The sequence below is a fragment of the Pogona vitticeps genome, chromosome 4, assembly GCF_051106095.1.
Source record: "Pogona vitticeps strain Pit_001003342236 chromosome 4, PviZW2.1, whole genome shotgun sequence".
In the NCBI taxonomy this organism is placed as follows: domain Eukaryota; kingdom Metazoa; phylum Chordata; class Lepidosauria; order Squamata; family Agamidae; genus Pogona; species Pogona vitticeps.
In genome coordinates, this window is record NC_135786.1 from 36,580,767 (window position 1) to 36,595,541 (window position 14,775).

Here is a 14,775-nt window from a genome sequence, read left to right on the forward strand (position 1 = left end):
AGCACAGCCGTTTGCCCAATTTTTTTTTACTTTTTTAAAATTTTATTTTATTTTAAGACCAGTCCCTTGGTCTTCACCCCTCACACTACTGAATTCTACTCAGACCGAGTTTTCTTTTGAATTTTATCGGATATTGAATACAAACTTTCAGACCTGTCTTGTTAGGCATAAGAGACAGAAGATTTCTTTTTTCCTTGCAAATATATTCTGTGATGCCTTGTTTTCTCCTGTGCATGAAAAGGTAGTGAAAGTGGAATTGTTTTGCAACTGCTGTGATTTAAGGCTTTGAGATACGTCAGCTTGGGATGAAACCACTTTCTGTTTGCGTTTATGTATCCCCAATTGGCTGTATTTCCCACTTCATTTTAGGGAATCCTCTCAGATGATCATGTGCTTGCAGGAGCTCTCTGGAGAAATCTCTTCAGTAGAAACTGTGATGATCCAAGGATGTTGGAAATAATGGTAGAATATGTGCGCAAACAGGTAAGCAACTCTTTGGAATATGAGTATTTTTACGGCCTCTGAAATAATTAAAAGGTTGCATTTGCTTTACAGTAGTGCCCCGCTTCACGATGACCCCGTTAGGTGACAAAATTGCTTTACGATTAGTTTTTTGCGTCGCAAAACGGTGATTCAATGGGTTTTTTTCGCTTTACATTGAATTGGTCCCTGCTTCAGGCGATCAAAAAAAGCTGATCGTCAGGTTTTCATAGGTCCGCTGTTTTGTGGACCTATTTCCGGAAGACAGCGATCGAAAATGGCTTCCCCTATGGAGGATCTTCGCTTTACGATGAGGTATTTCGCCCATTGGAACGCATTAACCGGTTTTTAATGCATTCCAATGGGTTTTTTTTTTTACTTTCGCTTGCCGATGATATCACTTAACAGCGATTTTAACGGAACGGATTATCGTCGTCAAGCAGGGCACCACTGTATTTTTAGAAGTCTGACCCATCTCCCCAGTACGTGCCAATTTTGGTGGTGTTTCAATATATATGTTAAAAATCTTTATTTGACCATACATTTACTGATGTTGATATTCCTTGCTTATTGAAACTATTTGGTTTTTCTTTTAATTTTTGTATCATATTTTATTTTTTTAATAAAATTTTTGCTCAGCACCTTTTGACAAGGAAGGGCAATACATATATTTTTCCCAGCAACAGGGAATAACAATAACCTTCCAAACCGAGCTGTAGGAAGATGGTCTCCCTGCCTCATCCTATTTTCTTTCTGCCCTGAGTCCGTTTGTCTTCTGCAGCCTAACTTAAACCATAGAGCTGTTATAATAAAATGAGGAAATCTTTATGTGTGCAAATAGGAGCATATTAGAGGAAGGCTGGGAGGTCAAATATATTCTTTCATTACTTATTGACTGTTTTCCGCTTGGTTGGCACTGAGCAATGTCAAGAATCGTAGCCACGTAAGTTATTTTAAATGGTCATCATTGATCAGTCACCAAACAGTTACTACATTATTTGCAAAATACGCAAAGATAAGAAACCCTTTTTCTAAGATAATCACATGTCTTCTATCACTCTGGAGAGCACTGCTTCTAAACACACTGTTTAATGTCTCTTTTAATTTTCCCTCCAAAGTGTCCAAAGTAAAAGCTAGTTATAGAGTGTGCTTTCCAGTTATTAAGGTATCCATATGCCTTTTATATATTTGTTGTCCTCAGTGTGAGTTAGAAAAAGCCAATAGCATTTTAACTAGGAATAGCTAACTGATTAAATTTAATCTTAATATTATTTTTGTCACTTTATATGAGGATGTTTGGTAAAATGCCGTCAAATTTGGTCAGACAGTTTCTTTCTTAACATGTAGATTTTAATTTCCTAAATCTAAAATAGATTTTAAAGTTCTTGTATGCATGCATGCCAGTGTTGGTTAGGGCAACATAAGTCTTGAATTTCATGCTGATATTTGGTTTGTACATGGTAATCACCTTTTAAAGATTCAAAGTAGCCTAGTTTGCAAAAGTGTAATGGCTGGAGATGTTTTCATGTAAAATAAAGCCTTATTAAATTCACATTATTTTCCTTCCTTAACCCTTACAGTGATCCAGCCCATTCATAGACACTTATAATTTCTTAGGGCTTAAGATATCTATATACTAGGCCCTAAGGACTGATTGCCACTGAGCTTAGTGAAATGTATTTATTGGCAAACATGCATAGGACTGAATTGATGTTTGGTCACTGACAAATTCAGATCCATAGACTGTATATGAGGCTGGGTGTGGCATGAGATATGCAGTATTCCTCATGCAATGAGATTCCCTGACTCCTTCTCCCATACACCCAAAGCCATTCCTGAGGAAGTTGTTAGGGTGGGACATAAGATAACTAGAATTTGACAGTGCTGCCTTTTCCATACAGAAGTGTCTTTCTGCACACATGCAGGTCATTGCCACATCAATGCCATTGTTAGGAGTAAATCTGTTTTAATGTTGTGGGCAAAGAGGTACTCACATGTGTATAAATAACCTTGAGACACTTTCAGGACCTTTTAAGTTGACATGTGACCTGGGGCCACGCCCTGGGATCTGTTTACTCATTGCAGGCCAGAATTCATCCTTTTTAGCTCCAAATTATAGAACAGCTTAATTCAAATAGCTACATGTTATATATTGCCCTTTATGTGGCCTTGTCTTTTACGAATACTGTACAGTATAATTGCTTTCTTGGTTGTTGTGGGTTTTTCGGGCTTCTTGGCCGTGTTCTAAAGGTGGTTCTTCCTAACGTTTCGTCAGTCTCTGTGGCCGGCATCTTCAGAGGACAGCAAACTGTGCTCTGGGTAAGGCTTGAGAGTGGAGTATTTATGGCTGTGAGAAGGCTTGTTTGTGAGAAGGCTATTGTCCTATCAGGAGATGGTTAATTAGTATGTTTTGTTGTGGCTGTATTGTTTTGATAAGGAGGGGAGATTATCTGTCCCTGCAGTTGATGGGTGTCATTAGCTGGTGTTTTGTGTGTAGTAACCCCCTGACCTTGTGGCTGGGTGGAGTTCATTGACCTTTTGCACTCTGTGTTTTTGAGAGCTGGGAGCCAGGTTTTGTTGAGTTTCAGACTTTCCTCCTTCCAGTTTAAGTTTTGTTGATGCTTGTGGATTTCAATGGCTTCCCTGTGCAATCTGACGTAATGATTGCTGGTGTTGTCCAGTCTTTCAGTATTTTGAAATAGAATTTCATGTCCAGTTTGTTTTAGGGCATGTTCAGCTACTGCAGATTTTTCTGGTTGTTTTAGTCTGCAGTGTCTCTCATGTTCTTTGCCTTCTCACAAACAAGCCTTCTCACAGCCATAAATACTCCACTCTCAAGCCTTACCCAGAGCACAGTTTGTTGTCCTCTGAAGATGCCGGCCACAGAGACTGGCGAAACGTTAGGAAGAACCACCTTCAGAACACAGCCAAGAAGCCCGAAAAACCCACAACAACCATTAGATCCCGGCCGTGAAAGCCTTCGCGAATACAATTGCTTTCTTGCTCCCATGTAATATGAAACGCTGTAAGATATAAGACATCTCCACTTTTCTCACTTCTGACAGACTTTTCATGGGATAAATCACTCATGATTAATATCTCTGTGAGTCACATTATTCTGTTATGAATCTCAGATGCAGCATCTGGATGCTATGCCAGGAGAAGACCTGCTGCTGTCTGGTGAAGTGACATGGCGCCCCCTTGTGGAAACTAATGCACAGAGCATCGTAAAGCCTGCTTTACCAACATACAATGATGCAGGACTCTGAAATCTTCCATCAGCCGCCTCAGAACTTTTTTTGCTGCTGTGTGTTTTATCTGTATGTGGACCAGTTCCTGGAAGTGGGAGTTGATATATACTGTATATGGTCAAGAGAGAAATAAATAAATGCTTTAGTTGCTATTTGAAGAACAATTAAAACTCCCTTATTTTCATTACTTTATCTTAGTAATCAGAATGACCTGGATTTTTTTCATATTCTATTTGTAGTTGAATGCAGCTAGTTCATTGTCAAGCAGTGTTAATGATCTGGTTTTCAGAGGGAACTTTTTTTTTGAAAGCAATATAGTTTACCAAAGTGACAAGTAAGCTGCCTTTTGTCTAGAAAGAGGAAAGAAGTTTACCAAATGTTATAACTCTCTGGCCTGTGAAAATCACTAGCATGGTCTTTCGCTACAAGTATTATGTATCTCAGAGCACATGAGAGATTTGAAATGCAAAACTTGAAGAATGGCTTTCTAAAAGGATTGCCTGTGACCCAATCTAAAATAGGTTGGAACTGATGTAGTGGACAAGGGTGTTGGGGAGAACAGAGGGAGGAAACCACTGAAGACCAGTGGATTTATTTCAGTATGAGCTTTCATGGATTAAAATCCACTTCCTCAGATAGGAGTACAAAGACATGTCCCGAGTGTAGTTTTCTTGCTTGTCTCGGCAGCACAGACTCAAAACTTGTATGTTAATGACACCACCAGAGACTGTTTGAGAGTCAAACGAGAGATGACTATTAAATGCATAGATGTATATAAATTACAGAATTTTAAAAAAAAATGCAAATAGCATTTACACCTTTGGATGAGAGTGATAATTATGCATCTAGACACTGTCTAGAGGGGCGGGGTAAAAATCAAATAAATAAATAAATAATTTTTCCCTGCTGTGATCAGGAAGGAGACTCTTGTCATGAAACTGATATTTATGTTGTCAAAGGGGAGTTGGAAATTCCTTAGTGGTACTAACTGAGTCTTTCCTCCGAAAACAATAGATCTTCCAAAAAAAAGGGACTTATTCAGAATCACAGCAATTGTCAGGCCAGTAACCCGTCAAGCTTCCACTGAGCAGAATGACTTGCCAGCATACTAATGCAGAACTGCACTGCTTGCACAAGTGCTGCTTTGGGGTAAATGACTATCTGAGAAAACCTCCCCTCTGCTTGTGCAACAGCACCTTTTGCATAGACAGAATGACCCAATGTTACTGCACTGATAGAACTTTCTCTCCAGCTGAAGCTCAACACAATACAGGCCTTAACCTTCTAACTCAGATTGATACAATTGGCGGTTTTTAAAATGTGCATTTATTGAACTCAACACACGTTCAGTGCCATTGTTAAGTTTGGCCCTGAAACTGTACCTAGAAACCACTTTTCAGCCTGCTATTGTTGTCTTTTGGGTATGGTTTGAAAACCTGGAGTATGAGTAACATTTCTTGTTCAGGGATTTGTTTTCATCAGGTTATTTGCTTTTTAAAATAGTGGCTCAGGTAACTAACTGTGTAGCTAACAGTTTGATCAGGTGATAGAGCTTCTAACCTGCTCCTCACTGAGTAGAGGTGTGCAGATTTATACGCTTGGATTACCATTCCCAGAATAGGTGCTTGGGAAATTCTGGGAATTATAGTCCAAAAACACAAATCTGTACAATGTCTGTCATTGAGAAGCTAGCTTTGCACATGTTATATCAAGAGTGTTAATACACAATTCCTTTTTAGAAGCAGAACTTTTCTCTCCCTTTATCAGAAACGTAACCTAAGATGCAATCCTCTTGTTTGCTTACTATGTAATGCCTTTGCTGAAATGTTGGAGAGTAGTTCTCCATAAACTTAGGGTCTGATCCTAATAAATGTACTGAAAACAATATGTAGATGCCTTTCATTTTGGTTTGCATGTATTTGTGCATTGCTTCCTTGTTTGACCATGGCTGTGTATGTGTTCCTCTCCTCTCTTTTTTCTTACTGTCCCCAAAAGGGGTCAGGAAATTGTTGTACTGAATTTTCTGTGGTGGCAAGAGACTGGAAAAGATTATCTTTGACTCCTTTTCCAACTCCATGATTTAATCTTTTGTGATGTTCAAAGAGATTAAGATATGATCTCCAGCACCCAATCGCAGTCTTTGCCAAGTGGATTAAGACAACCATTCTTATATATTGAGACTCATGTGAATGAATTGTGTAGAAAATTCATTTTAGTGCTCTTTCTTCCAAGTGGAGATGGCTAAATGAAAGACTATATCTTGCCTAAGAGGTAGAAAAAGTTCAGAAGCTGGTTTCAGCAGAAGCCTTCTGCTGGCTCTTGTCCTGTTCTTCTTCAACTGAAACCTTTATCTAAAACACTAAATTGAAGTGGAAGTACCTGTATTAATGGAGATACCCTATTACATTATATTAATGATAATTAAACCCTAGCATTGCATGATGAGATTTTCAATCTCTCTTTTTTGACGCACCAGATCAGAGTTATTATACACAGATATTTATATGAACAAACTGCCAATCTGCTGTGTTGTTGCAGAGGGGAGTTTAAAAAGAGCCAGAATTTCCAGAGGAAAGCACTAAGCATATGTAGGAAATGTGAGGAAAATTAGTGCTCGTTCATTAGGGGACAATACAACAATGAAAATACATCATGATAGCTGCTCTGGACATACCCTGAGAGTGGTTTCCTCTAGGAACAACTACCAGTCAATTTTCTTTGTACCAAAAAAAGTCTATTCGTTATTCTTTCCCAAACCAAACTTCCTCAGTTTAAGTTGTTATAAAATGAGTCACATAAAGAAACTTTATGTGTGTGAGGTATATTCCACTTCTGTGAAAACATTACGAACCAAACATTTTTTCTCAGTTTATTTAAGATGCTTTTGTTGCAAGCTGAGCTAAGGAGAGAAACCTCTTATGTGTGAAGTATTATGTAGTGAATGTGTGAGATAATAACACCTTGTAATTCATTACAGCTGTGTTGTATTTACATAAAAGAAGGCTTAGCTGTGTAGGAATTTGCTGATTAATTTATTTTTAATGGGAATGAAGTATACTGAGGACCAAAATAAACTTTACTGTGTGTATCTTGCTGCTCCTGGAATAGATGGAAAATGTAATGGTAGGTATTTTGGCACAAAACTAAATACATTAATTCATATTCAAAATACTCATTTAAACATTAACTCCTCTCCATCCAGGACACTTGTGTCACCTTGCAGTGCTATGGAAGTACTGCAGCACCACCAGTCAACATGGTTGCGGGCCTTGGCCACACTAGTGTGAGAAGTTTTTTATGCACTGGCTATGAAAAGCCTACAATCTTGAAGCCTACTCCATACCACGGGACCATGTGGAGCCCAAGGGACCCTAACCTTGGGGCAGTTAATACTATTGGTTTTAGATATTTGCAGGAATATTTGAACATTTCACATTATAAATAAATAAAAAGGGGTGGAAGTTCTGAATGTATTACAGTCCCTTCCCACCAGCCCTGGATAATAGTGACACATGCTGATCTGCAGGGGGGAAAAGGTCAAAATGAAGGTTAACTATTATTAGAATTATCCCTGTGCTCTCAATGTACAGTTGTGAGCTAGAAAAAGAGATACAATATTAGGATGCAGGCAGCACTTTATGGGCTGACTGTAAGGTAAAGATGCTTAAATTAGTTGAAAATACTGTTGTGGGAGCAGGGCTGACTTGCCTGTTGTGAATATGTGGTCAAGGTTTACTGTAAGTTGGCTGATTTTTAGAGGCCCTGCTGTGATGCAAGCTGTTGTTATTGCCTTTAAATAAAAAGTGGGTGGCAGATCAGCTGAAGGGGAAGGGGATGTAGTCAACCTCTTATGCCAAACAAGATGTTGTATAGGAAACAGAGTAGAATGGTCAAACCTACGAATAGATGATTTGCAGGGAAAAGAGAGCTGTTTGTGTGGGAATGCTGACAGAACATAAGCCGCATTTGAATTGGTGGCATGTTCTCTGGTTCCCATCCCTGCCCTAATACTTTAAAAAAACACTCCAGTATCCTTTTAACCTGGTCTGGTCAAGAAGAGTTCCAAGTGGAAATGCTGCATATGAATTGAAGTGTGTTTAATGCTTTGAAAGACATGTAAAAGGCTAAGGCTGGGATCCAAAGATCTGCCTGATTAGAGAAGCACACGAATAAATTACTGGCTCTTTCTTCTTATCCTGCTCTCTAGCTTGTTCTGCTTCCTGAAAACTGTTTGCGAGTTCCTCCAGAGCATCCTGCCAGCTTCCAAGAAAGGCGGAAGAGTGATACACACCTGGTGCTTTGCATAAACAGACATGCTTGTGTAAGTAGGCTCCTAGATGCAAGCCCAGGTTTCAAAATATCTTCAAAGCAGCAATAAGCATATTTGGGACAACAGTACCTAGAGAGACTAGCCAGGTGGTTCTCTAACACCGGGGGCGCAAATCATAGCAGAAACATGATTTTACTTAGGCAAACACCTCTGACTTAATTTCATTAGGACAGAAGCTGAGGTTCACTGTGAGGGCATCTAAAATAAAGACTGTAATACACTTGGCACATTAGAAGTACTCAATGCATTATTTGTTATCTAGAACAAACGACTATAATTATTGCTTAAAGAAGTATGTTACAACATGTTAAGTTGAGCCTTGTATTTTTGATATGTTTAGTTTACTGCAGCATTCAGGGCCAGTAAAATCAACCACACCCTTGTGCATTCACTACAGAATAATGGCTGCCTGCCTCTACCAAAAAAAAAAGGGGGGGGGGTTTCTCAGATTATTATTTTTTTGCTTACATTTTAATGAGATTTTTATCTTACATGTTGGCTGTAAAATGTTCCCTTGTTCAATCAGATACAGTACCCCAAAACTTCCTAAAGTGTGACTAGTTTTGTGTGGGTAAAACCTGGGTGTGACATTTGCTATCAAGAAGTTCCTTGCTGTTTTAAGAGAAAGTGTATAGCTAGCCGATGGTAGTATAATCATAGCATAATGACATGTAAATACTAGTTTTAAACAGCAGTGCATTTCTTGATGAGTCAGAGGGTGTTGCTGAGTTTTGTTCAGGGAATTCTGATCAAGAACTTGCTATCAGAATTGCCATAATCTTGATGGATTCATATCCTTGTCATTTATACCGTACTTTTTAAAGTTGCTGAGTGCCTTTTACAGTCTTTGTCCATCTCTGCAACAACCATGTGAAATTACTTCTTACATTTCATCTATATGACATACTTTGTGGAATCAGCTACATAAAATAATAAGTACTGTATCTGACTTACTGTCTTCATAGCTACAGGCACCAGTTTCTGATCACAATTCATGTGATCCATGAATTCTATCTCTACATCTGCATACATTTTCACTTGGAAATAATACTTATAAAGAAGGAACTCTCAAAATCTTATTTATTTTGTACAATTTATTAGACAATGAGACAACCTGAGACTCAAAATAATGCACTGAATATTCTATTCATTTTATTAGCCCTTCATCTTTCCAGGCACTATAAATTATTATTAAAAGTACACTAGCATATCTTGGTTGCCTTCTTCACTATACCGAAGCCTGTCTGAGGTCCTTTTTCTGTAGGACAGATAGTATTTTAAAATATCTGGAAGATATATTTCCAGATTAAAGCGTACAAAACTGCAGGCTAAATTGTTTTGAGTGTTCCCACCTACTGTTAGTCTTTCCTCATGTCTTACTCCTTTAATAAGCTTTCAAAGAAAGTTGATTTCTTAAATATGTGTAACAGGTCGTAATTCATTAATAGATAAGGATACCATGAACTGTTCTAATTTGAGTCAGTTGTCCTAGCAGAACATGAATATACAGGGGGAAGAAAGAAACAGGGCCAAATTGTTACCTACAGACAAATTCACACAATCAGTAGGCAATTTGATCTGGACTTCCAGCTTGACATTGCGACGAGACAGCAGCAGGAGGAGGGAGCTCCATTCCTTGGGCTGAATTCCAACTTGTTTGGAATCCCCCAGGGGGTTAAAACCAACCCAAAGAGGTGGTGAAATGGGGAGAAGCCTATTGATCATGGGAGGGGGACGGTGGTTACCCCTGTTTAATCCAGGAAACTCCCCAATCAACCAGCAGGCGGAAGCAAGCAGCTGAATAGCTTGCTTGCAAGTCGTCTGCAGCCAGCAATAGAGAAGTGATAAATCAGCTAATTAACATCAATGGTAACATTGGGTGAGATATATTTTTACAACTATATTACTTTATTACTATCTCTGGGTGAGACAATCCCTATATACAGAAAGAAGTGTCTCTTATTCTCTCTCACACACACACTTATTGAGCAGCAGTGAATCAGGAGAGAGGGAAAAGATACAAAGAAAATAAACTGGACACTAATTAGACATTTAATTATACTTCAAGGAAGGAATTTTGGTATTACTTTGGCATTACAAAGTCTAATCCTACCAAAGTGGAATTTTTAAACTGTATCCTGGGTTCTGAACTTGACTCGAGCACAGGCCAGGATAGCATCAGTACTGGAATGGACTGTCTCTGGGGCTGGATTACAAAAGACATCAGGCCATGAATATAAACATTGAGTGAAGCAAGTGTCATTGAACCTCTAAGCGGGGGAAACCCTTTACATCTGATACTGGATTCAAGTTAAACCCTAAAGATGATCAATCTATTAAAGTGGACCCATGGAAGCAAGTATTGATGGGATTGGACCGATTACTTTAAACAACTTTCACTTGGAATACAATTATTTGATATCTGAGACATAATGCTACAACAAGGAAAATTTGTGGATGAAACAAAATCTGCTCTTCAAGCAATTTGAGAAATAGTGAGATCCCACAATAAAGAGGTGAAACTATTCAATGAGCAGCTAAGGAAGGACTAGAATCAACAGGATACAGGGAATAATGAACAAGGAAATGAGAGGGTGGTGGATGATGTATGCCAATCAAAGGAGGGGCTGGAGGAAATCAGAGGAGACAATTTAGGAGATCTAATTCTAACCCTGGAGCCGAGGGGAGCTTTAGGTGTGATAAGGGAAGAGAACCAGCAGATTTAAGTAAAAATAGCCTGGAAGATCTATTGGAGATAGATCAAGGGCATAAAATGTTCTCAGATGGTACAAGGGGCAGCAGAATTTTTATAGAGGAATAACAATTGGGAAAAGACAAACAAGAGAAGAGGTTACTTAGAACAGGGGTCCCCAACATTTTTAATCCTGCTGACCAGCTGGGGATGGCGGGGCACCCCCATGCACTCATGCACATGTGCAAAGGAGCAGGAAGGTGCTTGTGTGGGCACTTGTGTGCATGCACAAACAGTGAAGTGGTGCTCGTGCAGGCACATGGGCACTCGTGCACATGCACAAATGATGGTGCAGCACTTGTGCGGGTCACGCAGGCACTCGTGCACATATGCAAAAGGGTGGAGGAGCAGTTGCATGGGTCCTGGCACGCACGCATGCGCAAAGGGGCTGTGTGGTGGGGAGTGCGTGCGGGGGCGGGGTGGGAGGTGTGTCTCCGCGGCCCGGTCTGGCTCAGGCCACAGACTGGCACCAGGTCACGAACTGGGGGTTGGGGACCTCTGACTTAGAAGATTTAAAGAAAAAAATATTAAGGTGGCCTTCAATGTTGAAATAAGGTATCACTAATCAGGGTAAAGACATACCATGGTGGTTCTTATGGTAAATTGAAGCTAGACATAAGAAAGAGGTAAAACAAATAGTACTTAATTAACATATATCAGATATGATATTGATATAGACATGACAGAAAATGTGGAGATAGAAATAGCTAAAGAATTATACAAAGAAAATCTATATAAAATGTTTTAGATAGCATTTATTATGTGTTAGGAATCTATTTAGTTATTATTGGTATAAAATACAAAGTTGGTTGGTTAAATTGCCTCAAAATTAGATAGATTTGAAACCAGAATTGCTTTTATTAGGTATTTTATTAGAGGATTTTGAGAACATTGTATACTATGAGAGCAATATTGTAGTGTACAGTACTGTACACTAAAATACACACGATTGGTTCAAATGCTTAAAAGATGTAAAGATTTTGAAGGGACAACTAAGAAGACACCAAGACACAAATATAAATAATTATAAGCAACACACGTAACATGATGTTTAACAAGCACGAACTGAATGTAGATATATTGAAAAACTAATAAAATATTAATGGAAAAAATAGGCAATTTGATCTGAAGTACATGATTAATTTTCTCTGTCTTCATTGATTTCAATCACATTATTGGTGGGAAAAATTCTATAGATGATGATGATGACAATGTGCCACCAAGTCAATTCTAACTTATGGCAACCCTTTTCTAGGTTTTCTAGGTATAGAATACTCAAAAGTAGTTTACCATTTCCTTTTGGGGGGGGGCATCCTGGGATAGTGCAGCTTGCCCAAGGCCACACAGGCTGGCTCTACTTCTAGGAGGCATAGTGGGGAATTGAACTCCCAACCTCTGGTTCTGCAGCCAGACACTGAGCTATCCAGCTAGCCATATGATAATATAAATTTTATTAAATCATTGAAAATAATAAGAAATAATACTTTTGTATTCCAAATTCAAACTATTCTATCACTGGTCAGAAATTTACAAAAATTGGCCTTAGTCTTCCCTAATTAGTATTTTTAAAAGCCAGGCTACAGCAAACCAAAATCATTCAACAAAGGAGAAAAATATTTCTAATAACAGACTCGATTTTAAGGAGACTTCATAAGCACATTAAAAGAGAGGAAAGGAAATGATCTCACCTGCAGATTTTGGCTTTCAAATTAGCACAATCAACTCAACAGGAAAAAAAATCATCATCATCATACAACTGTAAAGCTGGACGAAATCCAGCCTCTGTCAAGGAGACACAGTGAGGAATTGCTCCCAACTTCTGGCTTCCCAGCCAGATACCTAAACCACTGAGCTATCCAGCAGAAAGGGGCTTCAAATTATAATCTCCAAATAAGAAACAGTTCAACATGAAAAGAAGGAAAAACTTTTTGTTTGTAATTACAACGAATAAAAGAAGAAAGAGAAGTACTCCTAAGTGGAAGTCTCCAGTTACAAATCAGCACAGTTAATCAGAAAGGAAGAAGGAAATGCTTCAGCTTGTAGGGTCAAGATAATAAATAAATAACAGCCAGTTCATCACAGGAGAAAGAGTGTTTCACTTTCCAAGTTTGAAGTTGAAAAAAGTAGATAAGCAATTCATCAGATTGAAATGGGAGGGGGAGGGAATATCAAATCCCAATAAGGATGAGCCTTAACAGCTCTGGTTGTGGTGTGACGGAAGTAGCACAAGCACAGGACTGACACAAAGAGATTGAGTAGTCTCATAAATTTATTTTAAAAGATCAGAGGAGCGCTGATAATCGGTGCCTTCAGAACCTTGGACAGGTCCTAGAAGATGAAGGACTTATTCCTGCAAATACTGTACTGAGTCCAGACAGAGACTTGAGCTTGTATACTTAGGCCTCACCTCCTTGCAGAAGAATGAAGATCCTTACAGGGCAGCTCTTGGTTCACAGCCTGGTATCTTCTTTCTGGGCAAGCACACTTTCTGTGATGGTGAACTGGTTCAGCACATGAGGTTACTGAAACTGAGGTGCAGATCATTCAGTTATATCCAGCCTAAGGCTACAGTCAATGGAAGAGGATCTTGAATGTAGGCAGTCCCTAGTTGGTGGACTCACATGTTAGACACATTGTTCCTGACCTAGTCAGGCCTTCATTCTCAAAAGCTAATATCCTGTCACTACCAACAACTTGGTTCACAAGAAAAATTGTTCCAAGTTATTAAGTATCCAGGTGTAAGCAGCTGGAAGCAGTTTTGCTGGAGAGACCTTTTAGATGAATTAACAATCTGCTATTTTGGGAAGCCAGTGTTTCAAAGCTACAAGATAACTTTTGTCTGTGTCACAGAGGTAGTTATGCCACTGCCACTTACATTTTCAAGGACTCCTTGGCTGAAACCCTTGAGTAGGACCATTAAATCAATGGAACTTACAGAGGAGTTGACTTGCCATGGATTAAATGGGCCTACTCTAGTTGAGAAAACAGAATTTCAGGCATTGTATTCTAGATATACAAGACTCCAACCCATCCCTCTCTTGTCTCTTCAGAGACAGGCAGTTGTGGAGCAAAATTTGCCTTTTCTCTCCACATTTCTGGCTGAGCCAGTCTCCCAGAAATTATGTGGCAGATGCATGTCAGAATCCTGCAAAACTGCTGCCCAAGCCCCAGAAAAAATATCTTTGGCTTGTAACAGTTTTCTATCTCTGAAAAAGTCTTTCTCAATTTCTGTATTTGGAGTCCTGATATCCTTCGCTACTTTCCTGAGCTACTGCAGCTGCATAACTTGTTCTTATGGAGGAGAAGAGCAACAGAAAGCTAGACTAGATGACCTTTGGACTAATTCAACAAGGTAGTTTTAATTATTAACACACCAGCTTCCTTATCTTATAATGTCTTTAGGAAGAGTTCACTCTGTCATGGGAGTGCAAGGTATATTAATGCATTTTACAATGGACAACATGGTGGATTCACATTGCTTAAACCATAGGTCTAGGAAGAAGAATGTGCATCAGCTAAGCTATCCATCACAAGAGAGAAATTGTCATGCACCACTAACTACAACTGCAAATATATGGTTTCAAACTGATAAACTCCAGCTATGCACTGCTTCCTTTTCCATAACTATCTTCACAGTGATAACAAGGCTTCAAAACATCCAAACATAAGGCAGCATCATGTCATGGCATCTGTGCAACTTTCACAACAGAAGTTCAAGAAAACTTCTTGAAACTATTATTACAGATAAAGTCTGTAAACTGAAATCAGAAAAGCTGGTAGATGACCAGGTTGCCTTGGTGGATGACCTACACCTTCTCCCGGTACGTTTGGTAACATTTTTTTACCACTGATCATCAATATTCTGTTGGACCACTGGGTTAGATTGGGTATCGGGGCACTGTATTGCAATAGTTTTGAGCCTTCCTGTGAGAAGGCACTTAAAAGGTAATGTTCAAGGAGTA

At 39.0% G+C, this 14,775-nt stretch overlaps 1 protein-coding gene across 7 annotated transcripts in view; it reads left to right on the forward strand.

The window, feature by feature from the left end:
- Positions 1-5,616, forward strand: part of UQCC1 (ubiquinol-cytochrome c reductase complex assembly factor 1) — a 59,564-nt gene extending 53,948 nt beyond the window's left edge. For 5 of the 7 annotated variants that reach the window (XM_078393309.1, XM_078393310.1, XM_020782473.3 and 2 more), the window contains 2 exons: positions 370-483; positions 3,615-5,616. In XM_078393309.1, coding sequence (XP_078249435.1) covers positions 370-483; positions 3,615-3,749 — 249 coding nt within the window. In that variant the 3' untranslated portion in view covers positions 3,750-5,616. Of the gene's footprint in view, positions 1-369; positions 796-3,614 lie in introns of all 7 variants that reach the window. The other 2 variants (XR_013545073.1, XR_013545074.1) reach the window with 1 other exon arrangement.
- Positions 5,617-14,775: the final 9,159 nt, after the last annotated feature.